This window comes from Saccopteryx bilineata, chromosome 1 (genome assembly GCF_036850765.1).
Source record: "Saccopteryx bilineata isolate mSacBil1 chromosome 1, mSacBil1_pri_phased_curated, whole genome shotgun sequence".
In the NCBI taxonomy this organism is placed as follows: domain Eukaryota; kingdom Metazoa; phylum Chordata; class Mammalia; order Chiroptera; family Emballonuridae; genus Saccopteryx; species Saccopteryx bilineata.
Genome location: NC_089490.1, coordinates 344,270,250 through 344,289,793, shown reverse-complemented (window position 1 = coordinate 344,289,793; position 19,544 = coordinate 344,270,250). Strand labels below are relative to the sequence as shown.

The 19,544-nt window shown below is 41.4% G+C and overlaps 1 protein-coding gene across 1 annotated transcript in view; it reads left to right on the top strand.

The window, feature by feature from the left end:
* The first annotated feature begins 6,473 nt into the window (after nt 1–6,473).
* Nucleotides 6,474–19,544, top strand: part of ACER3 (alkaline ceramidase 3) — a 134,293-nt gene continuing 121,222 nt past the window's right edge. Inside the window, exon 1 of the mRNA XM_066249681.1 lies at nt 6,474–6,670. Within this exon, the coding sequence (XP_066105778.1) occupies nt 6,568–6,670 (103 nt within the window). The 5' untranslated portion in view covers nt 6,474–6,567. The remainder of the gene's footprint in view (nt 6,671–19,544) is intronic.

The window sequence follows — 19,544 nt, the reverse complement described above, 5'->3', positions numbered from 1 at the left end:
GCCTTCTTTTTTTTGTTGTTGTTGTTGTTGTGACACTTCAGTTGTTCATTGACTGCTTTCTCATGTGTGCCTTGACCGTGGGGCTACAGCAGACTAAGTAACCCCTTGCTCAAGCCAGCAACCTTGGGTCCAAGCTGGTGAGCTTTGTTCAAACCAGATGAGCCCGTGCTCAAGCTGAGGACCTCGGGGTCTCGAACCTGAGTCTTCTGCATCCCAGTTCGACACTCTATCCACTGTGCCATCGCCCGGCCAGGCTCATTCATTCACATTCTTGAGGACTTACTCTGTACCAGCCAAGCTGTATGTTGGGGGTACAGTGGTGTTACATGGTTCCTACCCTTATGGCTGCTCTCTCTATTCCTATAAAATCCTCAGAGTTAGGCTTCATTATCAGTATCTTATAAACTCATTAGCTTAAGCTGGCAACCATGGGGTTTCAAACCTGGGCCCTCAGTGTTCCAGGGTGATGTTCTATCCACTGTGCCATTGCCTGGTCAGGAAGCAATTTTTTTTTTCTTTATCTTCTTTCTTTTCTTTTAGTTTTTTTTCTGAAAGAAACAAAAAGAAGGGCAGACAGACATGAAGGGAGAGAGATGAGAAGCATCAATTCTTCATTGCAGCACCTTAGTTATTCATTGATTGCTTTCTCATATGTGTCTTGACCTGGGGTCTCCAGCAGAGCAAGTGACCTCTTGCTCAAGCCAGCAACCTTTGGGCTTAAGCCAGCAACCATGAGGTCATGTCTATGATCTCATGCTCAAACCAGTGACCCGGCGCTCAAGCTGATTAGCCTGCACTCAAGCTGACGACCTCGGGTTTTGAACCTGGGTCCTCTGAGTCCCAGTCCAATGCTTTAACCACTGTGCCACTTCCTGGTGAGGCAGGAAGCAGTTTTTCTTGATATAGTTGTTAAGTACCTGTGCTAGCTAGACTGCCTAAATTCAAATTTTGGCTCTCCTACATATATATATATATAGAGAGAGAGAGGCAAGGAATTTAATCTTGTATTTTAAGTCCCTAATCATGAAACGGGAAAGAGGACAGTATCTACTTCATAGGATTGTTGTAAAATTTACCTGAGTTAATACATAGAAAGAACTCAGAACAGGACCTGGCCATTGTAAATGTTCAAAAAATGTTCCTTATTATTATTATTATTATTATTATTATTATTATATAAATATTCCCTGAGCACAAATTCTGTATCAGACCCAAGTGGGGATGAAAGATAGTAGAATGAGATAGGGTCTGAAAAACCAACTCCTAAACAGACTGTTATGAAAATGTGAGAGGAGTTACGGTAGAGGGAAATCCAGGGGCTACAGAAGCATGGTGGGGCCCCAATGCAGCTGGGCAGGGCAGAGAGGCTTCCCAGAGAGGCTTGGTGTTGCATCACCCAGGTTGTGGTCTCTTGCACTTGGGGAACAATCTAACATCCCCCACAGATACAGGCTGGGGAAGAGTTGATAGGCTGCCATGAATGTGCCTGACTGTAAGAGTGGCCAAGAGGTAACTAGTAGATCAAAAGATCACTTGAGCCTGACCTGTGGTGGCGCAGTGGATAAAGCTTGGAAATGCTGAGGTCGCCGGTTCAAAACCCTGGGCTTGTCTGGTCAAGGCACATATATGGGAGTTGATGCTTCCAGCTCCTCCCCCCTTCTCTCTCTCTGTCTCTTCCTATCCTCTCTAAAATGAATAAATAAATAAATAAAAAATCACTTGACTGTGTTGACTCTACACATTTGATTTTCATGGTTTCAAATTTTCCTTTGCACATGTGAAATAGTACAACATATTTCATGTGAGAAAAATGGAATAAAGCTTGGATTTCTTTTGTTGTGGGAACTAGTAGAAAGGGTTTCAATAGGAATCTGGTTGAAAGCTTTCAAAATTTGGGTTCTCATTTGTTAGCTGAGAAATAAATACAGGCATTCAAAATAACTTAAATACTTAGTAGGAAGGGAATAGTAACACGGATATAAAATGATTAGTGGTATATCTATAAAATTGAATATAACTATATTTACAAGGATTTTTTTAGTGGCATGTGAAATGCTTACAAAAGAATATGAAATGTAAAGGCAGTATGAGCATTATCATATAAAAATATTCATAGATAAAATGCTGGAAGAAAATACACTTAAATGTTGAAAATGGTAATCATTGGAATTATGAGTGATTTCCTTTATTTTTTGTACCTGTTTTGGGTGCTGTCCAAATTTGCCAACATAAGAATTTACTGTTTTTTTTGGCCTGACCTGTGGTGGCGCAGTGGGATAAAGCATAGATTTGGAACACTGAAGTTACCGGTTCGAAACCCCAGGCTTACCTGGTCAAGGTACATATGGGAGTTGATGCTTCCTGCTCCTCCCCCTTCTCTCTCTCTCTCCTTCTTTCCCTCTCTCTCCTCTCTGAAAATTGAATAAAGACTTAAAACACACACACACACACACAAAAGAATTTACTGCGTTTTAAAAATAACAGTTTTATTGAGATATACTTCACATACCATACAAGTCAACCATTTAGAACATTTTGTGTTCAATTTAAAGTACACAATTCAACGGCTTTTTCCCTCTCATGTTTACAGAGTTGTGCAACCATTACTACAGTCTAATTTCAGGACATTTTCATAATCCCAAAAGAAATCATGTACCCATTAGCAGTCATTCCCACTCCCTTTCTTAGCCAATCACTAGTTTACTTTTTATTTCTATAGACTTGTCTATTCCAGATGTTTTATAGAAATTAAATTATACAATATGTGTATGGCTTCTTTAATGCAGCATAATGTTTCAAAGTTCATTCTTGTTGTAGCATGTGTCAGTATTTCATTTCTTTTTATTGCCAAATAATATTCCAGTATAAGAATATTTCACATTTTATGAATTCATCAGCTGATGGAATTTGGTTTATCTCCACTCTTTGGCTATTATGAATTATGCTGCTATAAACAACCTTGTACAACTTTTTGTGGAAGTACATTTTCAATCCTCTTGGTAAATACTGAGGAGTAGAATTGTTAGGTCATATGGTAACTTTGCTTAACATTTGAGGAGCTGCCAAACTGCTTCCCAAAGTGGCTGCAGCATTTCACATACCAGCAATGTATGAGGGTTCCAATTTTTCCACATCTTTGTCAACACTTGCTATTATTTCTTTTTGGTTATAGCCATTCTAGTGTGTGAGAAAAGACATCTGTTTGTGGTTTTGATTTGTTTTTTCTCTAATGGCAAACATGAATATCTTTTCATGTGGTTATTGGCCATTTATATATCTTCTTTGGAGAAATGTCTATTCAAATGCTTTGCCCACTTTTTAATTGTGTTGTGTTTTTTATTGAATTGTAAGAGTTTTATATATATTTTGAATACAAGTATCCTTATCAGATATATGATTTGCAAGTATTTTTTTGCCATTTTTTGGGTTGTCCTTACACTTTCTTGATGCTACCAATTATAACAAAAAAGTTTTCATTTTGATGAAGTCCAATTTATCTTTTTGTTGTTGTTGTTACCCGTGCTTTTGGTATTCTATATAAGCAAAGATTACTTTTATGTGAACTTCAAAGAGTTTTATAGTTTTAGCCCTTATATGTAAGTCTACAATCCATTTTGAGTTAAATTTTGTTTATTGTGACAGGGAGAAGTCTAATTTCATTCTTTTGCATATGGACATCCAGTTGTCCCAGCACTATTTGTTGAAAAGACAGTTCTAAAAAAAAAAAAAGAAAAAAGACACTTATCTTCCTATTGAATTCTCCTGACATCTTGTTGAAAATCAATTTGAGTGTAAATATAAGGATTTATTTCTGGAATCTCAGTTCTACTCCATTGATCTATATGTTTATCCTTATGCCAGTACTACACTGTCTTTATTGGTGTAGCTTTGTATAAGTGTTGAAATCTCAAAGTGTGAGCCCTGGATAGAGCGTCAGTCTGGCATATGGATATCCAGGGTCCAATTCCAGTGAGGTCACACAGGAGAAATGACCATCTGTTCTCCCCTTCTCCCTCATCCCCCGCCCCTTCTTTCCCTCTTCCACGTCTCTCCTTCTCCTCCCACAGCCAGTGGTTCCATTGGTTTGAGCGTGGCCCTGGGCGCTGAGGATAGCTCCTGGTGCTGAGAATAGCTCCGTTGGAGTGCATTGATGCTAAAATTAGCTCAGTATGTGAGTATCATCGGCCCCTGATGGGATTGCTGGTTGGATCCTGGTTGGGGCACATGTGGGAGTCTGCCTATCTCCCCTCTTTTCACCTAAAAAAAAATCGAAGTGTGAGGTTTTCAACTTTGTGCTTCTTCTAGACAGTTTTGGCTGTTCTGGGTCCCTTACATTTCCATGCATTGCTTTTATACTGAGGGGAAAAGTTTTTGGGTTTTTCTTTAGAAAAGAAAGGAAGATAGAAATTGCTGAAGGAATTGTGAAATTTACTTTGTGTTTTCTGAGGGGTATGATGCAGTTTATCTTTTCTCTTGGGCAAGGGAATTTTTCTCTCCTAACCTTTGTCCTAATCATAGATTTTTTTTTTCACTGTTGATGAACAATGTGCAGGTTATTGATTTAGCCATGGACTCATTTTCTGCCTTGAATCACTTGGCTAGGTCAGGGGTTCTTTCCACAAAGGGGCTCCCACAACACCCTAATTTGGGGTTTACTCCTAGCAAATTATTATCACACTGTATTATCTGGCCTTCACACTATTTTCATTTCAATCTCATCAGCAAATCACTTTTGAGTATGTATTTCTGCATATTCATTTTGAGTATGAAAACATGTATATTTATTCATTTGTAAATTATGTACATTTATGATTATGCAATTAAAAACAAACAGAACAAAAATTTTAGAGTATGAGATAAAAATGATCAACAATAGTTTCCCCACATCTCAGGGGATTTTATCTATCCAGAGACTGGCCTCTTGGCTCTTTCCTTGTGTTCCCAACACCCAGCCAAGGGCTGGGTACACAGCAGAAACTCAATGTCTGTTGCTCAAAACAAAATTTTCTACTATTTCTATTAAAACACACCATTTCTATTCCTAGGTTTTGCACCTTGTAATAGTTTTGCCTCTATCATCCGCTAAGATCACTTTATGAGAGACTGTGGGCTCCTCATCTCTCCTTGTTTTCTCTTTTACCTTTGATTGCACCTTATCTGACTTACTTAGAAAATAGCATTTATATCATCCTTAACTATACTCTTCATTTCTTTTTTTTTAAATTTATTTTATTTTATTTATTCATTTTTAGACAGGAGAGAGAGAGGGAGAGAGAGAGAGACAGAGAGGGAGAGAGAGGAGAGAGAGAGAGAAAGGGAAGGGGGGAGGAGCAGGAAGTATCAACTCTCATATGTGCCTTGACCAGGCAAGCCCAGGGTTTCGAACCGGCGATCTCAGCATTTCCAGGTCAATACTTTATCCACTGTGCCACCACAGGTCAGGCTATACTCTTCATTTCAAACTGCATCATCAGGCAGAGTCCTGGGTGCTAGGACCATAAAGAATAGAAAGGAAGCTTTCTAAGCTGGATGTGTCATGGGAAGATGTGAACAATGGGCCAGAGAGCTGTTGGGGATGAGTCTTGGTGGGCTTCAAGAGCTGGATTTTGAAGGGCCAGTAGCAGTTAGCCAAACGGAGAGAGAGGAAGGCAGTCCCAGATGGATGGCAGGAGGAAAAGCAGGAAGATAGGAGTGGATTTAGCACATTCCAAGCTAGGCAAGAGTTTGGTATAGCTGAACCGAAGGGGCAGGGGCAGTTGCATTTGTGTTTTTAAAAGATTCTTCCAGCAGCTCTGTGAAGTCTTGAGGTTAGAAGGAGGGGAGGTTGTTGGTTGCCTGGAGAGTAGAGCACAATTATAATTAGAGAATAGAAACCTTTGGGCTTGGAAGCCCAAACTGAAGCAGGTAAACTCTTCATGGTCTGGCTGCATTCTTTTTTTAGGATCTCACAGCCCATTTTTAATTGTTTTCCAGTACAGGGTTGTTGTTGCATTTTCCCTTTGTTTTCCAAGAGACACTTACTCTTTCAACGGAAAATCAGTATTCTGTTCTGGGATCCTTGGAGGCTTGTGGCCACAGAAAGACACCGAGGTGCATTTCTGCACAGGTTTTATCAAGCCAGGGCCTGAAGACTTCATCCCACCCCCGTACCAATTAAATCAAAACCACACACACAGAGAGATGGAGGTTCAGACACATCCTGTCGGAAAACCGCCTCCGGGAAATCAGGAACCCCGAAACTACAGCCAAGGGCGTGTCGAGGCCGGGCAGGCCGTCCAAGTCACCGCCACCGGCCTCTCTGAACCCACACCCCTTCCTTGGGAGGGACAGGGCAGGACTACCCGGGCGCCCTCGGGTGGGGGACCCTGAGTGGGCGCGGCCGGGCGGCTTCACGGCGCCAGTGGGCGGGGCCTCCTCGATGGACTTTGTCGGTGACGGCGCCGGGCCCCGCCCCTCGGGGAAGGGGGCGGGGCGCGAGGCGAGCGCGCTAGCAGGGCCGAAACCGGCCTGGGAGCCCTCGGAGCCGAGCGCCACGAGCGGAGCGCCTGGGTGGCGGCGGCGCGCGCGATGGCTCCGGCCGCAGACCGTGAGGGCTACTGGGGCCGCACGACCTCCACACTGGACTGGTGCGAAGAGAACTACGCGGTGACCTGGTACATCGCCGAGTTCTGTGAGTGCGACCGCTGGCCCGGGCCCCGGCCTGAGGCGGACGGGAGGGAGAGGAGCGGGAGGGCGAGCGGGCGCCGGGCTGAGGGGCCGTGTGAGGAAGGCTGAGGGCGGACCTGGCCGCCAGGGAGGCAGCAGGCCCGGCCACGGGCGGCGAAATGGGCGCCCTGGCCGGGGGACAGGAATGAGAAGGCTGCCGATGAAGGAACCGGTTAGGGGTCCAGTGTGTCGCTGAGGAGTGCTGGGGTCTGGATGGGGTGGAGGGGGCACCTGCTTCTACTGTTGCTGCCACCATCCTAAGGGAACAGATCTTCGTTTAATCTCCCCTCCCCCATTCGTGAAAACTGAAAGGTCTGTGCTTTCCTCTTTCGCTGTTAATATTCGACCTCTTGGTTCACCTCCAGGGAACGATTTTCTAGTCTCGGAGCTCGACCCCCTACCTCCGGTTCCCTCCAGTGCCCTCCCACCTAGGCTGCCTTCAAGTAGCAGAGCCGATCCGCTCTGAGCACCGCTCGGCTCTCTGCTTGTACCAGGCGTGGAAGGCAGAGCGCGCCGTTAGCGGTGCCTTCCTGCTGGAGCCAGGCTCCCAGGAGCACAAGGGACCAAGCCCTTTCCACTCTGCCTCCTGGCCGCTGCCTAAGGGTTAGGGGTCACCTGAGGACACTCATTCCACTGATTGCACTTTCTGAGAACTTGGCGAAGAATCCTCCTGCCCCTGATAGGCATCACTGGATCCCTGAGGCTACGCTACCCCCCAACCCGCGGGCGTGTGTGTGTGTGTGTGTGTGTGTGTGTGTGTGTCCCAGATGATTATTCCTGCCAGGCTAGGAAAAACCTGCCACTTCTATTTCTCTTGTTTACTTTGGTCAAAGCGCAATGTTTGATACTTTTTCAGGCACCTGCTTCTGGCAAGAATACAGAGAATTTTTTTTTTTTTTTTTTTTTTTTTTTGTATTACTTCCTTCTCATTTCATCCACTTTCTGGGGACATCAAGTGAACTCTATGTAGCTAACCTTCCCATTGTTGGGTCCTTCTCCCAGGCATATGTGTTGGTTTGTAGAAAAGAGGCAAGGGTTTCATGCCAATTGGTCCTACTTAATTCTGTTCCCAGTAATTGGCTAAGTTTAAAAAAAGAAAAAGAAAGAAAAGAGAACTCTTGCTGCATTTTTCAGGACTTGAGTACCATTTCCTTTCTACCATGATTTAAGTTGAGATTTTTCCTGAACCACTGGTTTAAATTAATATTTCTTACATAATAGTGAAAGAATATGGGCAACAGGATCATTTGTAGTGTAATTACTTGGCAGTCTAAATGTTGGCAAAGGAAGTGCTTGCTTTACCAATTTGTTGTGAAATCTTATTGGCAATCCCATACCTGGTCCAGAGGAGGTCCCTGAGGGAAAGGACTTCAAACCATGTTTTCTGAACTGGAAATGGAAGAGAAACTTAAGGGTCTTCAAATGTTGGATGGGCTGTCATATAAGTTGTTAAACTTTCTGTATTTTCCTATAATGTGGAATTAGTGTGTATGGGTGGTAACTGCCTGTGAGGGGGAGAGATTTTTGCTTTAACCTAAGGCAACTTTTTATCTAAAGATAGGATCTTAGAATCCTTTGCCTTGTGAGGTAGCGGGCTGTCACTGAAAGTGTTAAAATAGACATTGCTCAACTAACTTACATGAATATTTTAGGGGAAAATAATTGTTTAGTAGAGAAAAGGAGTTGACTTTAGTTGGCCTTTAGGTTCTTTGCATCTTTATGGGTCGATGTAGCTAATAATAACTTTTAGTTTAGAACCAAAGGTTAGAATCAAAAGAGAAAACTGACAGTTAAGTCATGTGAGCTGTGGGAGAGCAAGATACTACTTCTGGGAGATAGCTGTGAGAAATGGGAAATGGCTTTAGTTCTTGTCCTCTGAAGAGGAAATTCTGAGCAGACTGCAGGGAGGGTTTTGACATAGGAATCAGGGGTTGCAAGGAGAGGGTGAGTGAATGTTGACCACTCTTTGCATGTATACCTTAGGAGAAACAGTGACCTGGTGCTGAGGTCAAGTCTTCATTCAGCAAGTGGTGGGTATCTACCATATCTTAGAGTAAGAGAATTTGATCTTTGAAAATTATACTGATTAATATGATGTTTTTAAAACAAATGCAGCTTTATCATCATTCTAATATTCACATTAATGGTAGAAATATCAAGGATAGCCTGACCAAGTGGTAGTGCAGTGGATAGAGTGCTGGCCAGGGACACTGAGGACCCAGGTTTGAAACCCTGAGTCCAGCTGCTTGAGCACGGGCTCATCTGGCTTGAGCATGGGCTCACCAGCTTGAGTGCAGGGTCGCTGGCTTGAGCAAGGGGTCACTGGCTGATCTGGAGCCCCCCAGTCAAGGCACATATGAGAAAGCAATCAATGCTGCAACTATGAGCTGATGCTTCTTATCTCACTCTCTTCCTGTCAGTCCTTCTCTCTCTTGCTAAAAAAAAAAAAAAAAAAAAAAAAAAAAGAAATATTAAGGATAATATGGTGATAATAGTTGTATCTAAGTGCCTTCTATGTACCACACTTTTCTAAGTGCTTCATATATCATATTTCATTCCATCTTTATCATAATTCCCCCAAAAAAGTATTATTATCCTTATTTCACAAATTAGGAAATTGAAGCTCTAAGAAGTACCTTATCTAAGGTTGCAAAAAGTGGTGTAGAGGTAGTATTCAAGTTGAGGTCTGACTGTAGAGCTATTATACCATATTATTTCTATCACATTCATTGTTTTGTCCTTACATGCAATAGATGAGGACAAGCATGAAATAGAATACTATCACAAAGGACAAACTGAACAACTATTCAGGAAGCCTATCTTTCAGCATTAGGTTGTATATATTTTGGATAACATAAAGATGAGTTTGGGGAATTGCATGTTCAGATATGACAGTGGTTCTCAGTCAAAAGCTATCTTCTTAACATCAGCCAAGTTCAATTCTAATTGCTTTTCTGTTTGAACAGATTATAAGGACAAAGGGGAAAGGTAGAGGGTTTCTCTTTAGTTGTAAACTGATAGGCATCTTGATGTGACAGAAGTTACAGGTACAGGCAGTCCTCATTTTGTATTGTAGTGTGAGGCACATCAATGAGCATGCCAGAAGCAAAGTGGCCCTGGCTGGTTAGCTCAGTTGGTTAGTGTGTCATCCCTCGCACCAAGGTTGCAGGTTCAGTACCTGGTCAGGGACCAATGAATGCATAACTTGGTGGAACAACAAATGAATGCCCCTCTCTCTTTCTCTCTCTCCTTCTCCTCCCCTTTCTCTCTCTGTCTCTGTAAAATCAATTGATTTAAAAAAACTGGCAAAACAATCTTTTTTTAAAAAAATTGATTTTAGAGAGAGAGGAAGGGAGAGAGAAAGAGAGGGAAACATAGATTTGCTGTTCCACTAATTTATGCATCCATTGGTTGATTCTTGTGTGTGCCCTGACCGGGGATCGAACCCACACCTAGGCATATCAGGACAATATTCTAACCAACTGAGCTACTTGGCCAGGGCCAAAACTATCTTTTTTTTTTTTTTTTTCATTTTTCTGAAGCTGGAAACAGGGAGAGACAGTCAGATAGACTCCCGCATGCGCCCGACCGGGATCCACCCGGCACGCCCACCATGGGGCGATGCTCTGCCCATCCTGGGCATCGCCATGTTGGGACCAGAGCCACTCTAGCGCCTGGGGCAGAGGCCACAGAGCCATCCCCAGCGCCCGGGCCATCTTTGCTCCAATGGAGCCTTGGCTGCGGGAGGGGAAGAGAGAGACAGAGAGGAAAGCGCGGCGGAGGGGTGGAGAAGCAAATGGGCGCTTCTCCTGTGTGCCCTGGCCGGGAATCGAACCCGGGTCCTCCGCACGCTAGGCCGACGCTCTACCGCTGAGCCAACCGGCCAGGGCGGGCCAAAACTATCTTAATCAATAGGAACAGTTAGGATTTTTCTGTGACCTTTAAAAATGTTGTCAAACATTGTAAACCCCCTCTTTTGTTAGTTATAAAATAGAGAAAAATGGAAAAGATAGTAAAACCAATATTTATTTAGTACACAGTAGTTTAAAACACTGAGAATTAAAAAAGTTTTTTGTAAAAGAACTTATCAAGAATAGTTTGAAAAAAAAAGAGTAGTTTGAACAGTGTGTGCCTTCCTTGTCTTATAACTAGTGAGTATGAGTATTTTTTCTATGCCTTGGTGAATTGTCATATTCCTTTCTAAGTTTGGATCAGCTTCCAACATTTTATTCTTTGTACTTTCTGTATTGTGAAATATCTCTGAGGGTTCCTTTAATACAAAATTTTTTCTGGTGTCACTTCTTCTGGTCCATCTTCATGCTTTTCTCACAATCACTTTCTTCATTTGTGTTAATAAGTTTGCCTTTGCTAAGTTACTCTGGCTGAATATATTGAGTCTCTCAAATGGCAGCAGGGTTAACATTGTGTTGGCCAGCTATTTTTTGTCACTGCATTTATAGATGATTGGAATTTCACTTCTAACATTGTCCCTTTTTAGTTTAGTTTTTTTTTTTTTTTTTTTTTTTTTTTTGCTGTACTTTCATCATTGTTGGCCTGTTTTCTCTTTTGCTTATTCGTTTTTGTAAAATGTCACATACATTCATCACCAGGAGACAAGGAGGCAACTCAACTACATGCTTTGCTATCTGTATAAGAACTGAATAACAGATGAGCAGTGACTAATCACCAACAGACTTTGCCCTGATGTTTTTCCATAGTTAGCAGTTTAGGCAGAGAGAGATTTTTCTCTCAGAACTTTGTAACTATTATTCCATTGTGTCCTGCTTGGCTTTTATTGTTGCTGATGAGAAGTCCTCCAACAGCCTAATTGTTTTTATGGTGTTTTGTTTTTTTTTAATAATTTTATTTTTTTAACGGGGCGACTTCAATAAATCAGGATACATATATTCAAAGATAACAAGTCCAGGTTATCTTGTCGTTCAATTATGTTGCATACCCATCACCCAAAGTCAGATTGTCCTCTGTCACCTTCTATCTAGTTTTCTTTGTGCCTCTCCCCCTCCCCCTTTCCCTCTCCCTCTCCCCCTCCCTCCGTAACCACCACACTCTTATCAATGTCTCTTAGTTTCACTTTTATGTCCCACCTACGTATGGAATAATGCAGTTCCTGTTTCTTTCTGATTTACTTATTTCACTTCGTATAATGTTATCAAGATCCCACCATTTTGCTGTAAGTGATCCGATGTCATCATTTCTTATGGCTGACTAGTATTCCATAGTGATATGTGCCACATCTTCTTTATCCAGTCATCTATTGACGGGCTTTTTGGTTGTTTTATGGTGGGTTTTTTTGTAGTTTATTTTGTCAAATCTACCAACAGACTTTGAAAGAAGTGGTGTGGTTAATCGCTGATGGTGGTATGCTTTTATTATTTACATAGTGATTTGTGGACTGAAGCTCTAGTAGCAAAATTTATAGCACTATATTTAATTTCTCACAGTTAATATAGTATAGTAACTTAAATTTTAATTGTGTTGTTGGGGGATTGGTAGTTTCTAAACTGGTAACTGAAATTTGTGCATATTAGAACCTTCCAAAGTGAAGTCTGCTTGTGTATTTCTAATGCTTAGAATATTCCTAGTAAGTAATAAGTAGGTGGTATTATTCCCATTTTTTAGATGAGGACACTAAATTTAAAGAAGTTAAGTAAGCCATTCAGCGTCATACAGCTGTTTAGCGGCAGAAATGGTATTCAAATATATCGCTGATAGCTTTTTCTAAGAAGGCATACTGTCTACAGGAAGTAGATTTTCAGGTGCAGTTGGTTTCATGGAAGAAATATTGCCTAAAGGGAAGTAGAAGTGAATTCTATGCTGTAATTATGGCCTTCAGGAAGAATTATCTACTGAAAATATTTTTAGAATGTTTTATTTATTCATAAATATTTGTTGAATACCTTTTTGGTCATTGACTCAGAGTGCAAAACTATGTGAAGACTGTCTAGAATTCTGTTCAAGGTAGCTAGCAGGCCAGAAAGGGTATGAAGAGATAAGTTCAAATAGGCATTTCCTATTTACAAGGGAAATGCATTACTAAAAATATATTTGAAAGAAGAATGTCCAAGAATTGACATATTATGAAGGAGGGTTTATTTATCAGAAAGCTAAGGAATATTTTTAAATTCCTAATTATGGGTTTTATAGATACTATAAAGCTAGGTAGGTGCTGTTCTTTCTTCCCATTCTATTCACAGGAATTGGGCAGAAGAAAAGTAGGGCAACCCTCACTCCTTAGATTGTTATTATGGGATTCATTTAGATGGGGTAAAGGGGTCTTTCTTTCCTTGCCACTGCAGTGCAAGACCAGAGTGTTTTTAGTCAGCTGCCTCTGCCATACACACGTGTCATTCAAGGCATCTAGCTTCTTGTAGTTCATTGCTGCCTTTCTATTTCTTTCCTTTTTTAAGACCCCTCCCCACTATCTTCTTTGTAGCCTCAAGTAAGTGAACATACTTCAGGCTTCTTTTGTTCCTAGGGTCCCATGGATTGGCAGAGGGAACATCCTGTCACTTTAAGGAACAGTCTTTTTCTTGAGGGTTGACAGGCAAGCAGCACTGCCTCTGATTTGTAGCTCAGAAACACCATAATCAACTGAAGAATGAAGGCCAAATGAAGGGCCAAATTCAACATACAAAGGGTTTAGATCTAATGCATACAAGTCAGACTGCCAGTTTCAGGTGCTGTGATGGCCATATGTGGTACATTGGAATGCAAAGAAAGGGTGCTTATTAAAAACTTCAAGAATAAAGGCTTTACAGTGTAAGTAAGTGCTGGAAGAATTGCCATACCAGATGTTTATTTATTTATTTATTGTAGAAAAATACACAGAATTTACCATCTTAACCATTTTAAGTGTATAGTTCAGTAGCATTAAGTACATTTGCATTGTTGTATAACCAGTCTCTAGAACTCTTTTCATCTTGCAGAACTGAAACTCTACAGCAATTAAACAACTCCCCATTACCTTCTCAACCACAGATCTTGGCAATAACCACACCTCTATTACTCTAGGTAATACTCTAATAACCACTCTGATTACTCTAGGTATCTCATATAAGTGGAATTATACAGTATTTGTTTTTTTTGTGTGTGACTGACTTTTTTCATTTAGCATAATATCCTTGTGGTTCATCAGTGTTGTAGCATGTGTTAAAATTTCCTTCTTTTAAAAGCCTGAATAATATTTCATTTTGTAAACACACATACACATATACATACTACATTTTGCTTATCCATCCCTCTCTTGATGGGCACGTGGGTTGCTTCCACCTTTTGGCCACTGTGAATAGTGCCACCATGACAGGGTGTACAGATATTTCTTTGAGACCCAAAAGTGTATTTATTGGATCATATGGTAACATAGCAACTATTTTAACCTTTTCATTTGAAAGAAGCCTTTAACTATTTTCTTTCTTCATTGTTCTTACATAAATTGTAATTTATTATTACTTCTACATAAATTATAATTATTAATGTATTTACCATTTTAATTAATTAAAGGCACATGTAAGTGTCAATCAAAGGAGATCTAGTCACTGTTATCACACTGTATTGATCTATATGAGATATAGTTACTGATTACCTTAATGTATTGATGTAAGTCTAAAGCAGATGCACATATCTTTATTGCATCCTTATTGTGGATAAATATGATTTTTAAAATATTGAAAATAGCCAATAGAAATTATAATAGTCAACATTGTGGGGCACTTAATATGCAAAGCTCTATGTCTATACTATCTCATAAGAACTTTTCTTATAATCCTTATAACATCCCTTTTAAGTTAGATTCTGTTAGGGGCTGGGTGAAAAAGGTGAAGGGATTAAGCAAAAAACTCAGACAAGACAACAGTGTGGGTTATTACCAGAGAGAAAGTGGGGTGGGGAGAGGGAGAAGGGAGTAAGGTGGGGACAAATGGTGATGGAAGGAGACTTGACCGGGGGTGGTGAACACGGTCTACTGGAAAGTTCTGTCCATTTTTGGAATAAAACAAAATACAAATTTTTCTTACCGTCAATAAACTTTATTAAATAATATAATTGCCATTATTACTAACGATTTCTTGCCAGTGTGAGGGCAATTTGTATATCCCATTTTTTTTTTTTTCGAAGCTGGAAACGGAGAGAGACAGTCAGACAGACTCCGCATGGCCGACTGGGATCCACCCGGGATGCCCACCAGGGACGACGCTCTGCCCACCAGGGGGCGATGCTCTGCTCCTCCGGGGCGTGGCTCTGTTGTGACCAGAGCCACTGTAGCACCTGGGGCAGAGGCCAAGGAGCCATCCCCAGCGCCCGGGCTATCTTTGCTCCAATGGAGCCTCGGCTGTGGGAGGGGAAGAGAGAGACAGAGAGGAAGGAGAAGGGGAAGGGTGGAGAAGCAGATGGGCGCTTCTCCTGTGTGCCCTGGCCGGGAATCGAACCCGGGACTTCCGCATGCCAGGCCGACGCTCTACCATTGAGCCAACCGGCCAGGGCCTGAAAAATGTTTTATCTTTTGATGCGAAAAATTGAACCCAGTGCTTGTTTGATATCTTCTTCATTTTTGAATTTTTTGCCCTTCAAAAATTTTTGTAAGGACAAAAACAAGTGATAGAGGGTACTAAGTCCAGGGAATATGGTGGATGCGACAGATATGCTTCTATAACATTTCTTCCTTGTTGAAATTCGTAAAAATTACAGTGGCGCAAATGAACTTTATCAGTAGCCATGGGTACACTATTGCTTCACACATAAGACTAACGTGAATCAACTTTGTTTTAGTTAATTTGCTATGTCAGTATATATACATTAAGTGATAAAAATAGAGAGGCACACATGCGCCAAATAAACGTGTGCTTACGTGTCGAAACTTGTGATAGAAACGGACAGAACTTTCCGATAGACCTTATATTATAAAAAACAAATAAATGAATATGTTCACAAAATTAGTAGTCCTATTTTATAGATGTGGGAATTAAGGGCACAGAGGGGTTAAGTAATTTGTGTAAAGTTTTTACTTTGCAAGAGGCAAAGCAAGGATTTTAATTCATACAATCTGACTCTAGAGCACATTCTTTTTCCTCTCTGTCTTTTTTACTTTTCAAATTAGCTTTGTTAGGTATAATTTACTTACAGTAAAATGCATCCATTTTAAGATTATAGTTTCCAGCCTGACCTGTGGTGGCACAGTCAGTAAGACATTCACCTGTAATGCTAAAGTGGCTGGTTTGAAACTCTGGGCTTGCCTGGTTAAGGCACATACGAGAAACAACTGTGCTTCCTGCGCCTCCACCTACCCCCATCCTCTCTCTTTAAGATTAATAAAGAAATTTTTTTTTTAAGAGTTTAAGACTTGGATTTTTTTATTTTTTTATTTATTTTATTTATTCATTTTAGAAAGGAGAGAGAGAGAGAGAGAAGAGAGAGAGAGAGACAGAGATTGAGAAGGGGGGAGGAGCAGGAAGCATCAACTCCCATATGTGCCTTGACTAGGCAAGCCCAGGGTTTTGAACCGGCGACCTCAGCACTTCCAGGTTGATGCTTTATCCACTGCGCCACCACAGGTCAGGCAAGAAATTTTTTTTTAAAAGCATAGTTTCCAAAATTTTGACAGGTGTATATATCTGTACAACCATCCCAATCAAGATGTAGACAATTTATTTTTATTTTTTAATTCAGTGAGAGGAGGGGAGGCAGAGACAGACTCACGTGTGTGCACCGACCAGGATCCTCCTGGCAAACCCACTAGGGGCTCTGCCCATCTGGGGCGTTGCTCCGTTGCTCAGCAATCAAGCTCTTCTTAGTGCTTGAGGTGGAGGCCATGGAGCGATGCTCAGTGCCTGGGGCCAACTTGCTCCAATTGAGCCATGTCTGCAGGAGGGGAAGAGAGAGAGAGAGAGAGAGAGGAGCGAGAAGAAGAGGGAGAAGAGGAGGGATGGAGAAGCAGATGGGTGCTTCTCCTGTGTGCCCTGACTGGGAGTTGAACTGGGAACATCCATACGCTGGGCCAACACTCTACCACTGAGCCAACTGGCCAGGGCCGACTATATCACATTAAAAAAGTTACTAAGTTTGCAGTTTAAGACGTTGAAGTTTAGGAAGGTTAAGTAACTTCCTATAGATCACACACTGTTAAATGGCCGACCCTAAATGACCCAAGGGCCATTTGATTCCAAAGCTGTGCTCTTAGCTACCATACTATCTTGCCTCCCTCCATTACCACTTTTTCATATCCCAGTGGGTCCAGGGAATCTCAGGCTGGGAACTAGTGGTCTAATCTCATTTTACATATAAAGAGAAAGACCTTGAGAATTGAAGTGATTTGCCCAATATTACGTTGCAAATTAGTGGTAAAGCCTAGACCAGAATCCACGTTCAGTAGTTTCTCAGTATGGGAAGTGGTAGAGTTGAGGAGGATGATGTCAAATGTTATTGATGTTATATTGTTAATAAGTTACAAGATCATAAGACTTTCTCAGAACAAAAAGAGCTCCCAATGAACTTTTTTTTTTTACGATGAAGATCCCCAGTGCATTCTATAGAATTCTATAGAATGCTTTGTAGCTGTGTTTCTCAGACTTGAATGTCATGTCTGCTGGTCTGGAGACTATACTTGAAAAAGCATAGTTATAGTTCAGTAAGCACTTTTCTTGTGAAGTGTAGCTATTATCCCTGTTTATATGTAAGGAAACCAAATTCAAAAGGATAATACTTGTTCAGTACACAGGCTGGTACTGGAACCTAGGTTTATAGCTTTAAAAACAAAGTTAAGTGTTCAGTCCCCCTCTCCCCAGCAGTAGGCTGAAAACACTGAATGTGAAGGAAAGCTTCAAAATGGTTGGGAACCTGAAACCTGTTTGATTATGTTAACTAGTGGCATCCTAATAAATACAATTAAAAAAAAGAAAAAGAAAATTATTTTCCTGAGTAATAAGCAAAATTACAACTTAAATTGAACTACTTTTTCATTTCAGAAAGATTTCATTCTCATTTGCTTCTAATACATTTGCCACGCTCAAACCAAACCATATTTTAGACTGAAGTCTATAGTTTAGTTTACTAATTAGAGTTTAGTAATACTTGAAGGCTAAGTACATTTTTTTTTCCTTTTTTGTATTTTTCTGAAGCTAGAAACGGGGAGGCAGTCAGACTCCCGCATGCGCCCGACCGGGATCCACCTGGCACGTCCACCAGGGGGCGATGCTCTGCCCATCTGGGGCGTTGCTCTGTTGCAACCAGAGCCACTCTAGCACCTGAGGCAGAGGCCATGGAGCCATCCCCAGCGCCCGGGCCATCTTTGCTCCAATGGAGCCTTGGCTGCGGGAGGGGAAGAGAGAGACAGAGAGGAAGAGAGGGGGAGGAGTGGAGAAGCAGATGGGCACTTCTCCTGTGTGCCCTGGCCGGGAATCAAACCTGGGACTTGGCCTGACCTGTGGTGGCGCAGTGGATAAAGCGTCAACCTGGAAACGCTGAGGTTGCCGGTTCAAAACCCTGGGCTTGCCTGGTCAAGGCACATATGGGAGTTGATGCTTCCTGCTCCTCCCCCCTTCTCTCTCTCTCTCTCTCTCTCTCTTCCCTCCCTATAATGAATAAATAAAAAAAAACAAAAAACAAAAAAAAAACACCTGGGACTTCTGCACGCCAGGCCAACGCTCTACCACTGAACCAAGTGGCCAGGGCCGGCTAAGTACATTTTGAAGTCTAGTCTTACCTTAAAATTTACCCAGGCCATTCAAGATATTAACTAGGAAGAATTTGTCTTTTGGTAGCACATAGGGTATGGGTAAATAAGAACAACAAATACCTACCTCATGGTAGTTTGGGAAACTTTACTGAGCTGGAATATATAGAATAATCAGCATTTAAATGAAAGTCTTAGTGCATTATTATTTCAGGCTAAAATTTTAAATTGTTTCTTTGATTTTGGGTTCTACTCTTGCCCCTTTGTCAACCATTTCCCAGTCTGTGGGGAAAAACCTTACCTGGCGACTTAGGTAGTGCAGAAGAGCTTTTTGGAAGAAGTTAAGGCATTGAAGAAATATTTTAGGACCCTGAAAATGATGGAGTCCAAAAGAGACAGCAAAAGCAATTTATGGTGACATGGAGGTCCTACATGTTTTACTGTGGAAAAAGTACATGGTTTAATGATTTGGAGTCAGAATCAATATTTCTATCTGAACTTTGTTCCATTGAATCTTGTGACTTTGGGCAAATCACTTAATCATTCTTTGTATCTTTTTTTTTTTTTTCATAAAATGAGAATAATGGTATCTGGTAGGGTTATGAGAATTGAATGACATGATATATGTGAGAGCACACAGTGCAGCATCTGGGAAATTCTAGGTGCTTAATAAATATTAGTTGAATAAGAATCAAAGTACGTTTTTAAAAAATAAATCATGCTCTGTTACAGTTGTGGCTTCCTTATCTGTGTGATGGTCAGTTTTACGTGTGAACTTGGCTAGGCCCTAGTATCCAGTCATTTAATTAAATACTAATTTAAGTGTTTTATGAAGATATTTATGTATTTATTTATTTTTTACAGAGACAGAGAGTCAGACAGAGAGTCAGAGGGACAGACAGGAACGGAGAGAGATGAGAAGCATCAATCATCAGTTTTTCGTTGCGACACCTTAGTTGTTCATTGATTGCTTTCTCATATGTGCCTTGACCGTGGGCCTTCAGCAGACCGAGTAACCCCTTGCTCAAGCCAGCGACCTTGGGTCAAAGCTGGTGAGCTTCTGCTCAAACCAGATGAGCCTGCGCTCAAGCTGGTGACCTCAGGGTCTTGAACCTGGGTTCTCCGCATCCCAGTCCGACGCTCTGTCCACTGCGCC